This window comes from Macaca thibetana, chromosome 8, assembly GCF_024542745.1.
Source record: "Macaca thibetana thibetana isolate TM-01 chromosome 8, ASM2454274v1, whole genome shotgun sequence".
Lineage (NCBI taxonomy): Eukaryota > Metazoa > Chordata > Mammalia > Primates > Cercopithecidae > Macaca > Macaca thibetana.
The window spans coordinates 1,584,854-1,605,183 of NC_065585.1; the positions used below are offsets into that span (position 1 = coordinate 1,584,854).

Consider the following 20,330-nt stretch of genomic DNA (forward strand, 5'->3'; position numbering starts at 1 on the left):
GTCTCCACCTCATGCCTGGACAGGATGCTGTGGCCTGTCCGGGCCTTGGCCGGCCCTGCCCCTGCACCCCCGATCCTCCCTGCAACCCATTCCTTGCCAGCATCCTGAGGCTCCTGGCGGGCATCCTCTCTGCTCAAGAGTGTTGACCTGTCTCCTGGCCGCACCTGCTGTGCCCCCTCAGCCAAGCCATCATCACCCCCCCTTCATCATGTCAGGCCTCATAGGATCCAGGCCTTCTCCAGAAGCTGCCCCGACCTCCCCCCAAGCTGGACCACGTAGGCCCTGGATCACACCTGGGGGTTCAGATGTGGGGGTCCTGTGTGCACGCCCAATCAGACTGAGCACTCATGACACTACCCCAGCACCTCTCCCAGGGTTAAATGAGGAACGCGCCACTGGACACATGAGGAAGAGGCTGTTCCGGGAGCCGGCAGTGCTGTGCCCTCACCTCTCTGACTTTGTACGGCAGGTTCCTGCACCTAGGATGCCTGCCTGGAAATGTCCTCACATTCAAGGCCTCCTTTGCAGCCTCCCCCTCAGTGAAGCCTCCACACGTGCACGGGGCGTGTGTGCAGCCTTGTGAAGGGCTGGGACCATTTCCCCAGACTGGGGCCTCAGGAGCAGGCATGGGGTCCTACTGACCTGTCTCCCCAGCTCCCGTACAGAAAACATCTAAAATAAACACACATGGATGGAAAGCGTTGAGCATCTGTTTCGAATGTGGTTATGGGAGCTGACCCTGGTCCAAGATCTGGCTCAGGCTGGGGTCATAAGCCATAGGCCCCGACATGGCCCCAGGTAAAGAGCCGGTTTGGCAGCAGGGTTAAAGGTCAGGCAGGCTCCAGGCACAGGCTACGACCAGGTCAGGTTGGGTTAACCGTGAGACAGAGAAGCTGCACTCTGGTCTAACAGGCACGGAATGGATGGGGTTAGAGCTGTCAGCACTGGGGTGAGGGTCTCTTTGCAGGTCATATGCAGGAAGCTGAGGATCAGGTCAAGGGCATGGGTCTCTGTGGAGCAGGGGGCAAGGTTTGGTGGATTAGTTTGGATCCTCCACAGCAGATACCAAAACGGGATTCAACATACAAGAAACAGACCAATAGAAGGTCAGAGAGGCCAGAGGCCACCAGATGCCCAGTGAAGGTCAGATGGAAGCACCTTGGACGTCCGTGCTAGCCTTCAGGAAGCTCTCAAGCCAGCCATCTGTCTGAGGTCCGCACCTCCAAGGACAGGCTGGGAGCACCCATGGGGGGCACACCCTCAGCACTGGCAGGGACGGGTTTTAGGACACAGCCACATGGATCCTCTCGGTAGCAGCCCCAAAGAGGGAAGCAAGCCCGGCCTCCTTGCTCACCTTGCAACCAGGAGCCAGCCCCCAGGGCAAGCATGTGCTGCCAGCCTAGCAGAGGCATGCCCACACCGCACAGCACGCTGGACAGTCTTGTGGGCAAACCCAACAGTGATGGTATGCTCACTCCAGATGGGGGCTCAGGCGGGAAGCGCACCATGGTGTGCAGGCAGCACCCGGTGCTCCTTCCCTCCCTCATGGTGCCCAGGAGAGTCCGTGCCATCCTGCAGCAGGCTGTCTGCAGTACAGGCATGGCTTGCACCACACAGCTGCCTGTTAGGAATGTGTCCAGCCCCGCCTTGCTCTGGCACTGCCCAGAACCTGGTTGCCCTGCCAGGAGGAGTGAGGTTCATGTAAAGTCCACCTGGTCTCTGGAGTGTGACTCTTCCCTGCTGGAATTCCTGGGAGGCTCCAGGTGGCACAGGGGGCTGGTCCCTCCATGGGGATGCTGTGGCCCCCGGGTCCATCAGACCCACCTGCAGAGAGCCCACCCCAGGGCAAATCTTCCAACGGGGTCTAAGATTGGAGGGCAAGAGGGCAGGTGCACCCTCACACTCATTCCCTTTCCACCTCTAGCCAGAGGGCCAGGACGGTCTTGGCCTTGATGCCTAATCTCTAATGGGCAATGTTGCCGAGAGCTCACTGGTGGCGCAACACTCAAGATGGGGCTCAGGTGTGGCCTATCGCGTGGCATGGCCTTGATGGTCTCAGGGCGCCGAGGCTTTGCCTTGTGTGCCTGCCCATTTCAAATACTTTCTTGGACCCGGGCTACTCCTACCCCACTCACCCTTTCGAGTCACCCGAAAGGGTTTTCAAAGGAGGACCATGAGTCTGAGAGGCGTTGAGTTTGTTCCTACACTGTGGGTGGGAGTGTCTAGGAAGTTCTGTAACTTGGATCTGAGATATCTGGAGTTTGCTTTGTCTCCTATTTCAATGTTAATGTCACTATTCATAGCAATACCCCATGTCTACAAAACATTAAAAAATTAGCCAGGACTGGTGGTATGTGCCTATAGTCCAGCTACTCAGTAGGCTGAGGCGGGAGATCTCCTTGAGCTCAGGAGATCGAGGCTGCTATGAACCATGATTGTGTCACTACGCAGCCTGGGCGACAGAACAGGACCCTGTATCTTAAAAAAATTTTTTTTTAAAAGTCCGCCGGGTTGGCCGGGCGCGGTGGCTCACGCCTGTAATCCCAGCACTTTGGGAGGCCGAGACGGGCGGATCACGAGGTCAGGAGATCGAGACCATCCTGGCTAACACGGTGAAACCCCGTCTCTACTAAAAAATACAAAACACTAGCCGGGCGAGGTGGCAGGCGCCTGTAGTCCCAGCTACTCGGGAGGCTGAGGCAGGAGAATGGCGTGAACCCGGGAGGCGGAGCTTGCAGTGAGCTGAGATCCGGCCACTGCACTCCAGCCTGGGTGACAGAGCGAGACTCCGTCTCAAAAAAAAAAAAAAAAAAAAAAAAAGTCCGCCGGGCGAGGTGGCTCACACCTGTATTCCCAACACTTTGGGAGGCTGAGGTGGATGGATCACAAGGTCAAGAGATCGGGACCATCCTGGCCAACATGGAGAAACCCCGTATCTAGTAAAAATGCAAAAATTAGCCGGGTGTGGTGGTGCGCGCCTGTAGTCTCAGCTACTTGGGAGGCTGAGGCAGGAGAACTGCGGGAGGCAGAGGTTGCAGTGAGCCGAGATCACGCTACTGCACTCCAGCCTGGCGACAGAGAGAGACTCTGTCTCAAAATATACATAAATAAAAATAAAAATAAAATGTAAAAAAAAGATCACTGTTGGGCCTGGATACCAGGTTTTCTGGTGGATTTAATGTCCCAGTTGTAGCTGAGTCCACTGTTCCTTCTCTTTTGCAAGCTCTGCAAGTTGTGTGGCCATTGTGTGCCCTGCTAGAAACAGGGAAGGCTAGCCACCGTGTGCAGGTAGACTGGTCCCCACCAAGGAAGGCTGTCCACTCTCCCAGGAACAATAACTCCCTGGCCACACCAAGTTTTTGCGTGTCCCTCCCTGGACCTGGAGGCTGAGCTCCTGAGCTCCTGCAAGTAAGCAACTTGATGTGACTCTGGACCTGCTTAATTCCCACAGGCCAGGGGACCTCCTCTCTCCAGGCTCTTAGCTCAGGCGAGCAGATGAGGGTGAAACGGACTAAAGGTCAGTTTCTTTAGTATTGCTTCCCCGGGAACCTCCTGTGTGGCCCCAGGAAGGCAGGGCCTGTCATCAGTCACACCTGCACCCCTAAAGCACCTGTGGGCTGAGGATGGCCACGTCCTTCTGCGGCACACGCCTCAAGCTCCCTGAAGCAGAGGTTCCTGCCATGCCTCAGCCATGGACACGCCTGGTGGAACTGTCTCACCTAAATCGCCCTGCCCTTCCTCACAGGCAGAGAAACACACAGACGGGGGTGGGCAGGGCCATGGGCCCATTACTCTAGAGCGGCCAAGCTCAGCATGGGGCTCCCCTTAGCTCTAGGGTACAAAAGAAGCCGGACAATGCAGACATCACCTGCACGTGGCCCTGATGTCCCTCCTGATCCTGCATAGGTACTGTCCCCACCCCTACCCACCCTACCCAGATCCAGGACCCCTCAAAAACTCTGCTACCAGCCTTTCCTTCATACACCACCTTTACTGTGTTTCCCCAGCTCCTGGGCCCCATGGTAGACTGGCCACGTGGCTGCTGGGCTTCTGGCCTTCCTAGGGCTGGCAGCTGGTGGGCAAACACTCTGCCCTGCTGGAGAGCTGCCAGGCCATGCTGGGCACAGGCTAGTGGGGCTCCTGGCTCAGTCCTGATAGCAGTGCCAGGGAGGCGTAGAGTGCACACATGCGGCCCTGGGCCTGCGGCTCCCAGCACACGTGGGGCGTGTCCTCCCCCAGCTCCAGGCCACACTCCTCCAGCAAGACCCAGGCCGGTGCCCCTTCACCCCAGCTGCTCCCCAGGAGCCCGGGGGGCAGGGACACGGTGCTGCGCTCCTGCCACGGGGCACTCTGCTCCAAGAGGCTGCCCACCTGCCAAGACAGGGCAGGAGTTTGTCAGATGGGGAAACCTGGGCACCTTGGGCCTGCCCATACTATCCCTTCTCAGGTGCAACAGTGCCCCTTCCACTGGCTCAGCCCATCCTCCTGCAGCCCGAACCCTCTCACCAGCTCGAGCGGCCCCAACAGGGTCTGCGACTCCAGCGCCTCCGCCAGCAGCTTGTGCTGCGTTTCACTCAGCACTGGTAGAGAGTCAGGTAAGAGGTGGTTCCTGAAGGCCCATCTGGGAACGCCCACCTCTCTCCCTCCCACTCCCCACCTGCCCCCAGGGGCCGCTCACTGGTCAGCGCCCCCAGCAGGTAGACAACGGGGACGGCAAGTTCCGGCACCAGCATTCTGGATTCCAACACCAGGCACTCCAGGACAGCACCTGCTGGACCGTCCAGGGACTCCACTGGCCCAAGGCTCAGGCCCTGCTCCAGCTGTGGGCATGGGAGGGGCAGGTGAGCCTGGCTGGCTGGGCAGGCCCTGTGTGCCCCGGCACCCTCCCCTGCTCACCGCCTCCTCCAAGGCTCGCAGGGCCAGCTGGTCCCGCAGCACCCCCTCCAGGCCCTCCAGCAGCAGCTGGCACAGCTCTCTGTCCAAGAGCTCCAGTTCCTTGGAGATGGCCTCCACCTCTTCCCTTAGGCCCTGGAAGTCTTCAGTGAACGTCCCCTCCGCAGGGACCCCATCTGTAGGAACAGAGGAGCTGGCACTGCCTAGGCGCTTACAGGGCCCTGGAAAGCCTTGGTCAGGATAGGCAGACCCCAGGGGGCAGAAGGAGAGCCCACCAAAGGTCCCCAGGGCGGTCAGGAGGGCACTGACCTGCCGAGAAGTTGTGGAGGCACCCCATCATGGAGAGGACTGAGGGCAGCTGTGGCCAGGCGCCTACACTCCTGGAAGGCTTGTGGCCTGGGCAGGGGTATGGGAGGGCAGGGCTGGTCAGTGCAGGAGATGGGTGTCTGAGCCAGAGAGGGCTGAGGCCTTCCCTGGGCTGTCACAGCCCCAGTCACCACCTCTAACAGTGGCAGCCCAGGGCAGGGAGGGGGCCAGGGAGGCCCAGGGTCAGCTGTCCTGTGTCACCCCTTGTGTGTGTATGGGGGGTGCCCACCGCCTCAGGGGGCTGCCCGGCCTCCCTATGCCCTGAGAACATGAGAAGAAAGCCTCAATTGCCAAGGAAGCGTGCTTTTCCCACTGGACACCCCACGCTGGGGTCTCTCGGTTCTCACCTGTCAAGGGCGGCTGGAAGGTCCTCTGCTTCTTATCCGGGAAGAGAAGGATGTCTGCCAGCCAGGTGGGAACAGACAGGGACAGGCATGTCACCTAGATCCCAGCCTCCCCTCCCCTCCCCTACTGGGAGCTCCCTTGTCCAGCTCAGGCCCTGCCCAATCACCCACACACCAGAGCACAGGACCTCAGCCACCTGCCAGACACAGGACGTTGTTCAGCCAGGGGCCCACAGCAGCCCATGCTGGCAGGTAGCTCTCCCCAGGCCTCCCTGCTTCTCTTCCAGAGCCTGGGCCCGAGACACCCCCAACTCCAGCTCACCCAAGTCAGAGTTAATAACCAGCTGGGCCACTCGGAATGCGAGGATGCTGCCCGAGGGGATGGTGACTGTCTTCTTCTGGCTCAGGTGGCCCTGGCCCTCACCCTGAGGCATGAAGATGGGCTCAGGGCTGGGCCCTGGGCACCAGACTGTGGGGTGTGGGTGTGGGCTGGGTGCGGGTGCGGGCTGGGTGCGGGTGCGGGCTGGGTGCGGGTGTGGGCTGGGTGCTGGGGGCAGGCCTGCCACCAGGTGACTTCAGCTCCGCAGCCAAGCACAGGGCTGGGAGCTGCTCTGAGGGGACTTGGCAGAGCCCAGCCCCGCAGCCTCCATCACCCGCCGCTGCATGCCCATGTGGGGCCAAGTGTGGCCCGGGGCTGGCTACATACCTGCAAGCACATGGCTCCCGGCAGGGAAAACTGGCCCGAACCCTCCCGCTTGTGGGTCTGTGTGACTTCCACCTCCGTCTGCGTCTGTAGCACCTCCGTCACCACATACACGTTGTCCCCGCGGCTCCGCAGCTCCTGCAGGATTTTGTGCTCTGGCTGCTGCAGGTGCCTGTGGTCCGAGAAGCCACAAGCTCACTGGGCCGCAGTCCCCGAAGATGCCTTCCCTCCCCTCGCAGCCCCATGCCACTGGGGGAGGCGGTGCAGAGGGGCCTCCAGACGTCCGTGGACGCCAGGGCACCGGCAGCCTCTCTGTGGGCTCCCCACGGGGACGGGATCCCATGGGGAAAGGTGGACTCGGGGACTCCAAGTCCAGACTCGGGGAGCAGCCCCCTCATCTGGGCCCCTATGTTCACACCACCACTTGTCCTCACAGCAGCCTGGGGCTCAGTCTGGTCCTTAGGATCCAGTCCTGGCAGCTGAGGCCCCAGATGACCCCTGCAGTGTCCTTCCACAACCCGGTTCCAGCCATGGCGCTCCTTTGCCTTTGGGACTTTTCAGATGCCCCAAGGTTGTGACCTTCCCAAGAGCAAGGCTGGGACCGGGCACAGTGGCTCACCCTGTAATCCCAGCCCTTTGGGAGGCCGAGGCAGGAGGATTGCTTGAGACCAGGAGTTCAAGACCACCCTGGCCAAGACAGCAAAACCTCACCTCAAAAAATAATTTAAAAAAAAAAAAAATATATATATATATATATATATTTTTTTTTGAGACGGAGTCTCACTCTGTCACCCAGGCTGGAGTGCAGTGGTGTGATCTCAGCTCACTGCAAGCTCTGCCTCCCGGGTTCACACCATTCTCCTGCCTCGGCCTCCTGAGTAGCTGGGATTACAGGCATCTGCCACCACACCCGGCTAATTTTTGTGTATTTAGTAGAGACAGGGTTTCACCATGTTCACCAGGCTGGTCTTGAACTTCTGACCTCAGGTGATCCACCTGCCTCAGCCTCCCAAAGTGCTGGGATTACAGGCGTGAGCCACCACACCCGGCTAAAAATAAATAAATAAAAGCAGGGTTGCTTGGGGTCGGTGGGGCCCTGCCCTCTTTGGGCCCACCTTTCATGGAGTAGGGTCTGCCAGGTGTTCGGGTCCACACTCAGCGAGTACACATGCATTGAGGTGCTGGAGCTGTCAGACACCGAGGCCCCGCCTGTGATCTTCGCCTGTCCTGGGGCTGACAGCTCCACGCCGCCCCGTAGCTGCCCATCCACGGTGTCGTAGAAGTGGAAGGTGCTGCCACGCTGCAAATCTAAAGCAAGGCCAGACCTGAGGCCCTGCCCACCCACCCCGCCTCTCCCCCGCCCCCACCAGCCCTGTCCCATAACCAGGGCAGAGGGACCTTTGGAAAAGCCCTGCCCTCTGGAAGGGAGGCCCAGAGCTAGAGCCTGCAGAGCACGGTGGGTGGCTGGCTGGACCTGGCCCACTGCCCTCTCCCACCCAGCCTCCCTGGGGCTCTGCCTCAGCACCACATCAGGCACCTGGTTCTGGGGCATCCGGCTCCAGGATGTCCTTGATTGACAGGTTGAGAGGCTTATAACACAGTTTCCAGAACCATGAGCTTGAGGGCTTCCTGACCACCAGGAAGTAGGGCTGGAAGCCAGGGGAGTCCTTTGGGCTGGTCATGGGGATGAGCTCCCCACTGTGGTCCAGCTCCTGGACCACTCTCCGGACCACCCACTCAAAGGCTGACCCCATGCTCCTAAGGAGGGGAAATGGGTGAGGCATTGTGCCCTCCGCGGGAGGGCAGGAGGGAGTGAGAGAAGGGTCAGTACCTGGATGCCTCCCATGGTGGGGGACTCCCTCCCTTGAGAGCAGGCCTGCCCAGCTCATCCTGGGATGCTCCCGCTGGCAGAAAACTCCTGGCCCTGGCCGCTCCCCAACACAGAAATAGTGTCCTCCCTGCTGTCTACGGGGCCATGAGCACCTCCAGCCCGGGACAGTGGGGCCTGATGCCCAGACCTGCTCTAACACAGAGGGCTCTGTCCGCTAGAATGGCTGCCTCTGGCTGCGGGGAAACAAGCTGTCACCTCCTGAAAAGGCACAGGGACTCACTGTAAGACCCAGCCAGAGTGTCGCCCCATCCCAGCTGCGTCCTCCAGGGCCTTCTCTGTGTCTAGGCCACCTGTCCAAGGCTGAGGCTTCAGGCGTCAGAGGCCATAGCGGGCCTCTGCTGGAATACAGGTCACCTGGGCCCCAGTGGAGGGGCCGCGGCTGCCCCAGGAAGCCTCTGAGTGCCGGCCCTGCTGAAAGTGGAGGCTGGGCCCAGAAGGCAGCTGGGGGCGGGACGAACACCAGCCCGGACACCTGGACGGCTGACCTGGGATTCAAGCCCAAGCACAGGTCCAAAGGCAGGGCCCCTGGGCTGGCCAAAGGCAGCTTTCCCCGCAGCCTGGAGCTTCCCTCCCCGCAGCCCGGACCTTCCCTCCCGGCAGCCCGGACCTTCCCTCCCCCGCAGCCCGGACCTTCCCTCCCCGCAGCCCGGACCTTCCCTCCCCGCAGCCCGGACCTTCCCTCCCGGCAGCCCGGACCTTCCCTCCCCGAAGCCCGGACCTTCCGCCCCGCAGCCCGGACCTTCCCTCCCCCGCAGCCCGGACCTTCCGCCCCGCAGCCCGGACCTTCCCTCCCCGAAGCCCGGACCTTCCGCCCCAGTGTGCGGCGCGGAGCCTTCCGGGTGAACGCTGGGACCGTGGGCGCAGGGGCGCAGCAAGGTCAGCATCCCCGACCCGGGAGCCAGCGACCGGCCCCACCCAGGAGCTCCAGCCAGGCCGGGGGAGGGAGCGGGGCAGCAGCTCACCGTGACCGTCGGTGGCCCGAGGGGCGCGTCTGGTCTCCCTGGGAGCTGTCCGGCTAGCGGAATTCCGCGGAGGTGCCCAAACCTAAAAGTGAAACTGCGACCCGACGCAGGGCCCGCCCAGGATGCCCTCCCGGAACTGTCCCGGAGAGCCCGCCCCCGGCCCCCTTCCTGCCCCCTCTTCCCGCAAGTCGGCCTGGAGCACCAGCCTCGTGCGTCCCGAGGAACCTCGGCCTGGCGCCCCATCCTGCTAGGCTCAAACTTCGTAGCGCTTTGTGGTTTTTCTTAAAATTCTGGACCTGTGCCTGGGCGGATCACCTGAGGTCGGGAGTTCAAGATCAACCTGACCAACATGGTGAAACCCCGTCTCCACTAAAAATACAAAATTAACCGGGCGTGGTGGCGCATGCCTGTAATCCCAGCTACTCCGGAGGCTGAGGCAGGAGAATCGCTTGAACCTGGGAGGCGGAGGTTGAGGCAGGAGAATCGCTTGAACCTGGGAGGCGGAGGTTGCAGTGAGCCGAGATCATGCCATTGTACTCCAGCCTGGGTGGCAGAGTGAGACTCCCTCTCAAAAACAAACAAACAAACAAACAACTTTGGGCCTGTGCCAAAGGGTCTGGGCAGATCTTCCAAAGATATACAAAATGTAGAACTTGGCCGGGAGCGGTGGCTCAAGCCTGTAATCCCAGCACTTTGGGAGGCCGAGACGGGCGGATCGCGAGGTCAGGAGATCGAGACCATCCTGGCTAACACGGTGAAACCCCGTCTCTACTAAAAAATACGAAAAACTAGCCGGGCGAGGTGGCGGGTGCCTGTGGTCCCAGCTACTCGGGAGGCTGAGACAGGAGAATGGCGTGAACCTGGGAGGCGGAGCTTGCAGTGAGCTGAGATCCCGCCACTGCACTCCAGCCTGGGCTACAGAGCAAGACTCGGTCTCAAAAAAAAAAAAAAAAAAAAAAAAAAAAAAAGCACAAAATGTAGAACTTGCCCTCAAGCAAATGCAAAGATGCTCAACATACTTAGTCATCAAGGAAATGCAAATGGAATCCACAGAGAGATACTGCACACCCACAAGGATGGTCGTATTACTAAAGGTGAATAACCAGCACGGGATGACATGGAGTCACTGGAACGCTGTGCAGTGCTGGTGGGAATGTCAACCCATGTGGCCCTCTGGAATAAGCCTGGCAGCTCCTCCAAGAGTCACCCTGTGACCCAGCAATTCCACTCCTAGCTCCACCCACAGGAACCGAAGCAAAGACTCAAACAGATGCCTATGCACCAAACTTCGCGGCAGCATCCTTGGCCATATGGCAGCGTCCTTTGCCATAGCAGCAAGATGGAAACCCCATCCATTCACTGAGGCATACATAGACTAAACATGGCCAGTCCAGGCGCTGGAATCCAGGCCATGGAACGGCGCCCACGGTCAAAAGGAACAAGACCCTGAGGCACTGGACGACACAGACGGACCTCGGAAACATCATGCTAAGTGAAAATCCAGGCACAAGGAGCAGATGGTGTGATCCCGCTCACATGACGTGTCCAGAATGGGCACGTCCAGAGGGCAGAAGGGAGATGGCGCTGCCGGTGTCCGGGGAAGGGGGTGGGAGCGACGGTTGCTGGTTTGGGGTTTCTTTCTGGGGTGAGAAGTGTTTTGATATTGGCCGTGGTGATGTTTGCATACCTCTGAATATGCTAAAACCCACAGAATTGCACACTTTAAATGGATGAATTGTATGATATGGGAATTATATAATTATGTCTCATTAAAGCCGTTATTTTAAAAATCTAGTGCCCAGTAGCAACACCCAGTCTCAGCACAGGCTCCCTCAGTGCCCTGCTGACCTAAGTTATGGTGGGCCCGGGGCCAGGGGCCTTGGGCCCGCCCCTGTACATGGTAGTCCTCACACCCGGCCCTCCCAGCTGCTCTGAGGTTGTGGATGGGGCCATTTGGGCTTGGGCCCGACTGCCAGGCCTGAACACAGTGGGGACGAGGTGGTGCCCTGTGGGTCCCTCCTTGTGCTGTCTCCTGGCTCTTTTGCGTATTTTTTATTGTTTGTTTTGTTTTGTATGAGGCAAGATCTCTCTGTCACCCAGGCTGGAGAGCAGTGGTGCAATCCCCGCTCATTACAACTTCGACCTCCTGGGCTCCAGTGATCCTCTCTTGTCAGTCTCCTGAGTAGCTAGGACTACAGGTGCTCAGCACCACACCTGGCTAAGTTTTTGTTTTTGTTTTGAGACTGAGTCTCGCTCTGTCACCAGGCTGGAGTGCAGTGGCGTGATCTCAGCTCACTGCAACCTCTGCCTCCCAGGTTCAAGCGATTCTCCTGCCTCAGCCTCCCGAGTAGCTGGGACTACAGGCGTGCACCACTGTGCCCGGCTAATTTTGTGTGTGTGTGTGTGTGTGTGTGTGTGTGTGTGTGTGTGTGTGCCGGAGTTTTGCTCTTTTTTGCCCAGACTGGAGTGCAATGGCATGACCTCAGCTCACTGCAATCTCTGCCTCCCAGGTTCAAGCAATTCTTCTGTCTCACACTCCGGAGTATCTGGGATTACAGGTGCCTGCTACCACACCCGGCTAATCTTTTTGTATTTTTAGTAGAGATGGGGTTTCACCATGTTGGCCAGGCTGGTCTCGATCTCTTGACCTTGTGATCCGCCCGCCTTGGCCTTCCAAAGTGCTGGGATTAGAGGCGTGAGCCACCACACCTGGCCCTGAGTTTTTAGAATTATTTAATTTTTAGTAGAAAGGTCTCATTATGTTGCCCAGGCTGGTCTTGAACTTCTAAGCTCAAGCGATCCTCCCGCCTCAGCCTCCCAAAGTGCTGGGATTCCAGGGCTGAGCCACTACACCGGGCTTGGGTACTGTTTTGCAGACGAGCTGGGTCCAAGGTTTCATCTCAGGACACACTGCTGGGCAGAGCTGGCTTTCCTCCGTGACCCCGGCAGCCAAGGAGCCCACACACTGCTGCCCCTGGAAGCCAGCGCCCTGGGGTGTGGCAGCCCGTCCCTGCTGGGTGACAGGGCCAGCACGTGGTGAGCTGTTGTGCTGCAGTCTCCATGGTGAAGATGGAACGAGCTGGGCACACAGCATCCCTGCAAGGCCGCAGGTGTTGGGGGCTGCTTCCCCCTGCCCTGTCCTAGCAGCCACTCCTGAGGGGTCAAGGTCCTGGCTGGGGCAGGGTTGGGCAAGGAGGCTGCAGGCTCTTTTGCTCACCCAGATCCTGCAGCCCAACCTTGAGCCCAGCTGGAGGTGTTCAGGGCAGGGGTGTTGTGGCAGCCTGGGGCTCTGCACCCTCCACTCTTCACCACCACATTCTGCCTCTTGGCCTTTCCCTCCAAGACCTCTGGGGCCACAGCAGACCCCCACCCTGCCTGGCTGGCCTGGCCTGAGCCTCACCTTGAAGGCTCTGTCACGCTCCCTCATTCATCCAACAAATGTGTATTAGCACCTGCTGCTAGGTGATCTTCCAGCAAACAAGGCAAGGTCTCTGCCCTGGTAGGTCTGAGGCTGGTACGCTGAAGGGGATTTCTGATGGTGTGTGCATTGGGATGCTGCAGCCACAAATAACTGGAAATTCAGATGCCAACAGAAGGAAACGTTATCTTGTGTCATCAGAAACCCAGAACTGCTGTGTACCCCAGGCTGGACACAGGCAGGCCTGAGAGCTTTGGCTGGTGGTGGGCACCTAAAGCGGGGGGTACCCAACTCTGCCCGGCGGGCTTCTAGCTCTGGTCCAGCTGGAGCCCATTAGCTGGGTGTGGGCCCAGAATCCTTGCTCGTAGTGGCAGGAGACTCCAGGAGCCTGAGTAGCGACTAATGAACGCGTTTGTGCGCGTTTGCATGCACGTGCGTGTTGTGTGGGCGTTGGGCGCGTGTATGCAGTGTGTGTTTGTGTGCGTGTGTATGCACGTGTGTGTTGTGTGCATGCTTGTGTGCTTGTTCATGCATGTGTTTGTGCATGTGTGTATGCACGTGCGTGTTGTGTGCGTTTGTGCATGTGTATGCACGTGTGTGTTGTATGCATGTTTGTGCTTGTGTGCACGCATGTGCGTGTTATGCATATGTGTATGCACGTGTGTGTTGTGCGCATGTTGTGTGTGTGCATGCATGTGCATGTTGTGTGCGTGTTTGTGCGCATGTGCACGCACGTGCGTGTTGTGTCCATGGGTTTGTGCTCACATAGTGCATGTACACGTGCATTTGCTCATGTGCTACAGCTCGTGTGTGCTCCAGCTCCTTGATGCAGGCATGCATCTGCATTTAGAAGCATGTAAGTGGGACTTTGTGTTCCTGTGTGTGACATGTTGCTGTGTGTGTTCATGTGCAGGTCAGAGTGCGCAGCAGGTTTCACGCCCGTGGCTGTCCGCTGCTGGAAGATGAGCCCCTCTGGGCCTCCTCCCTCCTCCCTTCTCCCCTCCTCCCACTTTTCTCCTTTCCTTTGCAGCAAAATTCCTGGAAAGCCCTTGCTGCCTCTAGGTCTGTGGTGTGCCAGGCCCCTCCCAGACACCAGCGGGAGGTGGCGGCCTCCTGAGCGCAGGGCCGGCCTTGCCTCCAGCAGGGTTGTGAAGAGCCCAGGCTTATTTTCCGGGAAGGCCTCGCTGCCTTGTGGGGGAATGGGGTGGAGGCGGCAGGCACGGCAGCCCCTGTGGGACTTGGTCTGAGGCCAAGCAGGCGCCGTCTGTGGGCAGGAGGGGCAGGTGAGGGCCCGGACGGCTGAGGGGGGTGTGGCCCACTGTGCCTGCAGGTCAACGGGCAGTGAAGTCACCTCAGCTTCCAGCTGGGCGCTGGCGAGGACAGGTGCAATGACAGCTCTGTCCACACTCAGTTCTTTAATAATGACCCCGAACAGGAAGTGCTCGAAGGAGGGCAGAGGTCAGCCTGGGAGGAAGGAGGGAGGCTGGCCCTGCCCCATCGCTCCCAGCCACCATTCACCAACGGGGCCAGAAGTCTTGAGGGCAGGAACTCTGCAGGGAGAGGGCAGCGCCTCCGTCGCCTGTGTCGGGGTTCATCCGTCCTCCCAGTTTACGGAAGTGGGCGAGGTGCCCTGAGCCAGGTCCACGCAGGTCCTGGAGGGCCAGAGCCTGGGGGACACCACATCCCTTCTGCTGTGTGTGCAGAGTGAGCGGCGGGTGGCGGGCGGCGGGGCTCCGAGGAAAGGCGACCCTGGAGGCGGCTATCTCGGAGTGCGGCTGAGGGGCCAGCTCCTCAGAGGGGGCGCCTCTGCCCTGAGCAGCGTCCAGGCCCCTGGTCCTAGGAGCCGAGACAAGCGCTGGGGTGGAGGTGCGCAGAGCACAGAGGGGGGCACCAACGAGAGAGGTGATCTCGGGGCAGGGAGGGGCACGAGGACCCCATGCCTGACGGCAACCTGGACAACCCGGCCTCTGGAACCAGCCCCGTGCAGGGCGGGACTTCGGGTGCCTGCCAGACCTTGTCCCGGCCTGGCAGCAGCTCCCAAGGGGGTCTGGGGTGCCAGGAAAGTCCCCACAATGTCCTGGCAGCCTCACCCCTCGCTGGCTTCTCTGCCCTGCCCTGCCCCTCTCCCACCCTCTCCCCCCTTCCCCCCCCGCACCCATCCTCCTGCCCCCTCCCCCTCCCCGCCTTTCCCACTCTGCCCCCCCGCCCCCTCCCCCCTCCCCGCCTTTCCCACTCTGCCCCCCCCGCCCCCTCCCCCTCCCCGCCTTTCCCACTCTGCCCCCCCGCCCCCTCCCCCTCCCCGCCTTTCCCACTCTGCCCCACCCTGCCTCTTCACGGCTTCACCTTTCCTGGTCCTCTTACCCGCTGCGCTACACACAACCCACCCCCCAGCCCCCATCTCCGCCTCCGGGGCTTTGGGCGTCTGAGCCCACGTGGGGCAGACTGTGGTGATGGGGCCTGGTGGGAGAGGGTGTCGGGTTCAGAGGCGCCCCAAGAGTGAGGAGAGGCAGGTGGCAGGAGAGCCCTGCTAAGGCCAGCAGCTCCTGGGCACCCCACGGCTTACACCCTCCCCTGGGGCAGAGGGCGATGGGGTTAGGGGCCAGCCACTGCCTGCAGAGAACCCAGGCCTTGCCTCCCAGTGCTCTTCCCTGGCACGCACCCCCCATCCTGTATCCTTCTGGGGTCCCTGCCCTGAGGCCTGTCCTTTCCTCCCCAGCTCCGGGAGGAGCGTCGCTGCCTGGGCAGGTTTGGGGTGGGCTTGAGGGAGGGTGACACAGAAACGTGCCCCACCTGGCTTCTGGCTTTCTGGGCCTCTGCCTCTCTTCACTTTGCTAGAAGAAGCCGTGACTGCCGGGATCCAGGCGTTACTTTGGGGGTGGGGAGTGTTTTCCGTGCAGGCGGGGAGCCCGCGCTTTGGCCAGTGCTTAATGCCCATGGAAGCCTGGCACAAAGAGATTCACACCCTCCACCCACCATGGTCCCAGAGAGCCTGATGGCAACGCCTGACCTCAGGAATAGGAGACCAACAAAATACACTTCCTTGGCTCGGTGCGGTGTCTCACGCCTGTCATCCCAGCACTTTGGGAGGCCGAGGCAGGCGGATCACATGAGGTCAGGAGTTGGAGACCAGCCTGAGCAACGTGGTGAAACCCCGTCTCTACCAAAAATACAAAAATCAGCTGGGTGTGGTGGCATGCCCCTGTAATCTCAGCTACTTAGGAGGCTGAGGCAGGAGAATAGCTTGAACCTGGGAAGCAGAGGTTGCAGTGAGCCAAGATCACGACACTGCACTCCAGCTTGGGGGAGGGACAGAGCAAGAATCCATCTAAAATAAATTTTAAAAAATACACTTTCTCCCAAAGGTGCCAGCCCAGAGGGCCTGAGGGCCTTGCAGTGGAAGGTGAGTGTCATGCGCGTCTGTGACAGTGGGGAGAGTGGGATGCGGGGGACCCACCAGACCTCTAGGGCAGTTTTCTCCCACCATCGCTTTCTCCCTCCACAATAGAGGGCACAGGGGGCATCATGGGGCACTGGCTGTGGCCGGCCAGACACCCGTTCCCACCTGAGTGATGCACGACTTTCCTCAATCACTTTTGCCAGCTGGAGACACCCAGCCAGCAACACCCTTGCCCTGCCTCGGTCCTCGACTTCAGGGCTGGCTCAGGCCCAGTGCCATTTCTGCCACAGAGGGCAGAGGGCCACAGTGTCACAGCCTTCTCTGTGCCACGTTCGGTGGGCCCCATGCTCTTGTACTGCATCCAAGAAGAATGAGGATCTGTTGACAATCAGATAGTGAGGAGGGGCTGGGTGCAGTGGCTCAGGCCTGGGAGGCTGAGGTGGGAGGATCACTTGAGGTCAAGAGTTCGAGACCAGCCTGACCAACATGGTGAAACTCTGTCTCTACTGAAAAAAAAAAAAAAAAAAAAAAAAAAAAAGCCAGGTGTGGTGGCGTGTACCTGTAATTCCAGCTACTCAGGAGGCTGAGGCAAGAGAATCACTTGAACCTGGGACATGGAGGTTGCAGTGAGCTGAGATCATGCTACTGCACTCCAGCCTGGGTGACAGAGTGAGACTCCGTCTCAAAAAATAAAACAAATTAAAATACAAATAAAAAATTACCCTGGGGTGGCAGGCGCCTGTAGTCTCAGCTACTCGGGAGGCTGAAGTAAAATTAGTTGAACCCAGGAGGTGGTTACGGTGAGTTGAAATTGCGCCACTGCCCTCCAGCCTCTGTGACAGAGTTAGACTCTGTCTCCAGACAAACAACCCCAGAACACCCCAATAAAGAGTGAGGAGGGTGGAGAACAATTTTATTGAGCAATGGAGTAGCTGTCAGCGGAGGGGATGATGCTGAGGCAGTTTCTCTCCCAATGTGGCTGAGTCCTGGGCTGTCATGGACTCAGAACAGGGGAGGGCGTGCTGATTGGTTTGTGGGCATGCAGAGAGAGGCTAAAGCAAAGGCACCACTGAAAGGTGGGCATAACGGTGTAGAAAGCCAATTATGTCGGGTAGGCATATGTAAAATAGGTGAAGGGTGGGGACAAATCAGAGGAAAGCGCGCCAGACAGGAAGACAGGTTCTCAAGCCGGACTGAGATTTAACTTGTAGCTTGGCTTTCAGGCTGTCTTTGGCTTGGAGGTGGGGCTCCACTAGGGACCCACTCCTATCTGCGTAGGTGTTTGTCTGTCTCCTGCCGCTGTCGCGCTATCACGAGGGCCTGGGGCCTGGCTGCAGGCAGAATCCCCACCTGGCAAGGAAGGCGGCTGGAGGGGTCAGGGCTCCAGGGCCACACCCCTGAGGCGGGAGTGGCTGGGTCACTGGATGGGAGAGGCAGGGACTTCCGCAGGGCAATGAGATGGGGTTGGGGGTGGGGTGGAGGGGTGGTGGGGTCAGGGGAGTGGTGTTGGGGGGCGTGGGGTGCATAACTAGCCCACAAAAGGCCTGACATTCTGCGCACGTCCCCTGATAAAAGTCCGTTTAGCATGGCTACACTGCGTCTCATTAGTCCTCCCTCCCCCAACAGAGGCTAGTGCTCGGGGCAGCCTTCTGAGGTTGGGCTGGAGAGAAATGGGGTGCTTTGGGGCCCAGGGCACACCTGGGGGAGTGTTGGGCAGGCGGAGAGCTGCCTGTGGATCCAGAGGGAAGAAGGCTGCTTAGGCTCTGGTGCAGAGAAAGCCTCTGCATAAGAAAAGAGCTGGAAGCTGGGTGTTGGGGAGGGGAGGAGAGCAGAGGGAGGTGGGATGGGGCAGAGAAAAATCTCCCATGGGGAAGGAGAGGGAGAGGTCCACCGCAACGGACAACAGGGATGGCTTACTCTCGGGGTTCATCTGTTTACTGGAGTCTGTGATGGGAATCCCACCCCACTCAGACCCACACTGGGCAGTGCTATGGGAAGGAGCTCCACGAGAAGGAAGGAGACGCCGAGAGAGAGTGGGCGGCCAACACCTGCAGACGCCGGTGGGAGAGACGGCCACGAAGCAGCTGGCCTAGGATGTGCAGTGCACTGCCCTTGGGAACACCAGTGTGCACAGCAGGTGGTATAGGTGACTCTGCTTCCCTTGGGAACACCAGTGTGCACAGCAGGTGGTATAGGTGACTCTGCTTCCCTTGGGAACACCAGTGTGCACAGCAGGTGGTATAGGTGACTCTGCTTCCCTTGGGAACACCAGTGTGCACAGCAGGTGGTATAGGTGACTCTGCTTCCCGCCAAGGTGCGTTGTTTTCACGTTTGCTGGTTTCACACGTGCCAGAGCTTTCAGTGTAACTGCGGGGACCGGTTTTAGCAAGTTAACTCTGACAGTGCTCACATCCCATTTGCAGTTTCACAACCCCAGAAAAAAAACCCACACACCTTGCCCCGTCTCAGCAAGTGGCTGGGCCTCTCCCACCACCCTAGTACCCAAGAATACATCAGTTGTCGCTGTGTCACAAATCACCCTAAAATGCAGTGGCTTGAGACCATATCCACTGATTTGCTGATAATTATGGGAGTTGGTAATTTAGGCTGTGTTCAGCTGAGATGGCTCAACTCTGGTCCCTGTGGTGCCATCTGGGTTCACTGGCTGGCAAGAGACAGTCAGCTGGCTGACATGTTGGGCAGATAACTGTTGGCAGGAGGGTCAGTGGTAGGAAACTGGAGTCTCAGCTCGAGCTGCTATGCAAATCACCACAGAATCGGTGGCTTATGGCCCAGCACAGTGGCTCATGCCTGTACTACCAGCACTTTGGGAGGTCGAGGCAGGTGAATCACCTGAGGTCTGGAGTTCGAGACGAGCCTGGCCAACATGGTGAAACCCCATCTCTACTAAAAGTACAAAAATTAGACAGGTGTGGTGGCAGGTGCCTGTAGTCCCAGCTACTCAAGAGGCTAAGGCACGAGAATTGCTTGAACCGGAGGCAGAGGTTGAGTGAGCTGAGATCACACCATTGCACTCCAGTCTGGATGATGAGAGCAAAACTCCATCTCAAAAAAAAAAAAAAAAAAACAGTGCCTTAGATAGTGAATATTTATCATAATTCTGAAGGCTGAAAGTCTGAGAGCAAAGTGCCAACCTGGCTGGGGTGTTGGTGAGGGTCCACTTCCTGGTTTCAGTGGGATGGGAATTCAGCACAGCTTGTTTCACAAGATACAGGTCACAAAGAACCCACTGAGACAGCAGGCTGCGGGAAAGGAGCCAGCCCAAACCCACCAACACCGAGACAGTGATGAAAGTGACCTCAGCCGGGCGCGGTGGCTCAAGCCTGTAATCCCAGCACTTTGGGAGGCCGAGATGGGCGGATCACGAGGTCAGGAGATCAAGACCATCCTGGCTAACACGGTGAAACCCCGTCTCTACTAAAAAATACAAAAAAAAAAAAAAACTAGCCGGGCGAGGTGGCGGGCGCCTGTAGTCCCAGCTACTCGGGAGGCTGAGGCAGGAGAATGGCGGGAACCCGGGAGGCGGAGCTTGCAGTGAGCTGAGATCGCGCCACTGCACTCCAGCCTGGGCGACAGAGCGAGACTCCGCCTCAAAAAAAAAAAAGAAAGTAGTGACTCCTATTCGTCCTCACAGCTCACTGTGCCCTACTTGCAACACGTTAGCATACTACAGGAAAGTCCCACCAGCACCGTGATGGTTTACAAATGCCAGGGATCTTCTGCAAGTTATTCTATATGGTCTGAAAGGGGGAGGACAATCCGTTCTAGGAATTCTCCACCCCTTTCCTGGAAAACTCATGAGTAATCCACTGCTGGTTTAGCACATAATCAAGAAATAATTGCCGGGTGCGGTGGCTCAAGCCTGTAATCCCAGCACTTTGGGAGGCCGAGGCAGGCGGATCACGAGGTCAGGAGATCAAGACCATCCTGGCTGACACGGTGAAACCCCGTCTCTACTAAAAAATACAAAAACTGGCCGGGCGCGGTGGCTCAAGCCTGTAATCCCAGCACTTTGGGAGGCCGAGACGGGCGGATCACGAGGTCAGGAGATCGAAACCATCCTGGCTAACACGGTGAAACCCCGTCTCTATTAAGAAATACAAAAAAACTAGCCGGGCGAGGTGGCGGGCGCCTGTAGTCCCAGCTACTCGGGAGGCTGAGGCCGGAGAATGGCGTGAACCCGGGAGGCGGAGCTTGCAGTGAGCTGAGATCCGGCCACTGCACTCCAGCCTGGGCGACAGAGCGAGACTCCGTCTCAAAAAAAAAAAAAAAAAAAAAAAAAAAAAAAAAAAATACAAAAACTAGCCGGGCGAGGTGGCGGGCGCCTGTGGTCCC

The 20,330-nt window shown here is 58.8% G+C and overlaps 1 protein-coding gene across 2 annotated transcripts; it reads right to left on the reverse strand.

The window, feature by feature from the left end:
- Window positions 1–3,971: 3,971 nt before the first annotated feature.
- On the reverse strand, window positions 3,972–9,267 carry GSDMD (gasdermin D). 2 transcript variants are annotated; one of them, XM_050801031.1, is made up of 11 exons: window positions 9,160–9,267; window positions 7,844–8,064; window positions 7,422–7,614; window positions 6,310–6,478; window positions 5,926–6,028; window positions 5,607–5,660; window positions 5,203–5,289; window positions 4,897–5,069; window positions 4,679–4,820; window positions 4,507–4,580; window positions 3,972–4,371 (listed from the first exon to the last, which is right to left on the reverse strand). In XM_050801031.1, exons 2-11 carry the CDS (start codon window positions 8,058–8,060, stop codon window positions 4,129–4,131), a joined length of 1,455 nt encoding a protein of 484 aa, XP_050656988.1. In that variant the 5' UTR covers window positions 8,061–8,064; window positions 9,160–9,267; the 3' UTR covers window positions 3,972–4,128. The 2 variants fall into 2 exon arrangements, with proteins under 2 accessions (XP_050656988.1, XP_050656987.1); XM_050801030.1 differs by lacking the exons at window positions 5,203–5,289; window positions 9,160–9,267 and having other exon boundaries at window positions 7,844–8,088.
- Window positions 9,268–20,330: the final 11,063 nt, after the last annotated feature.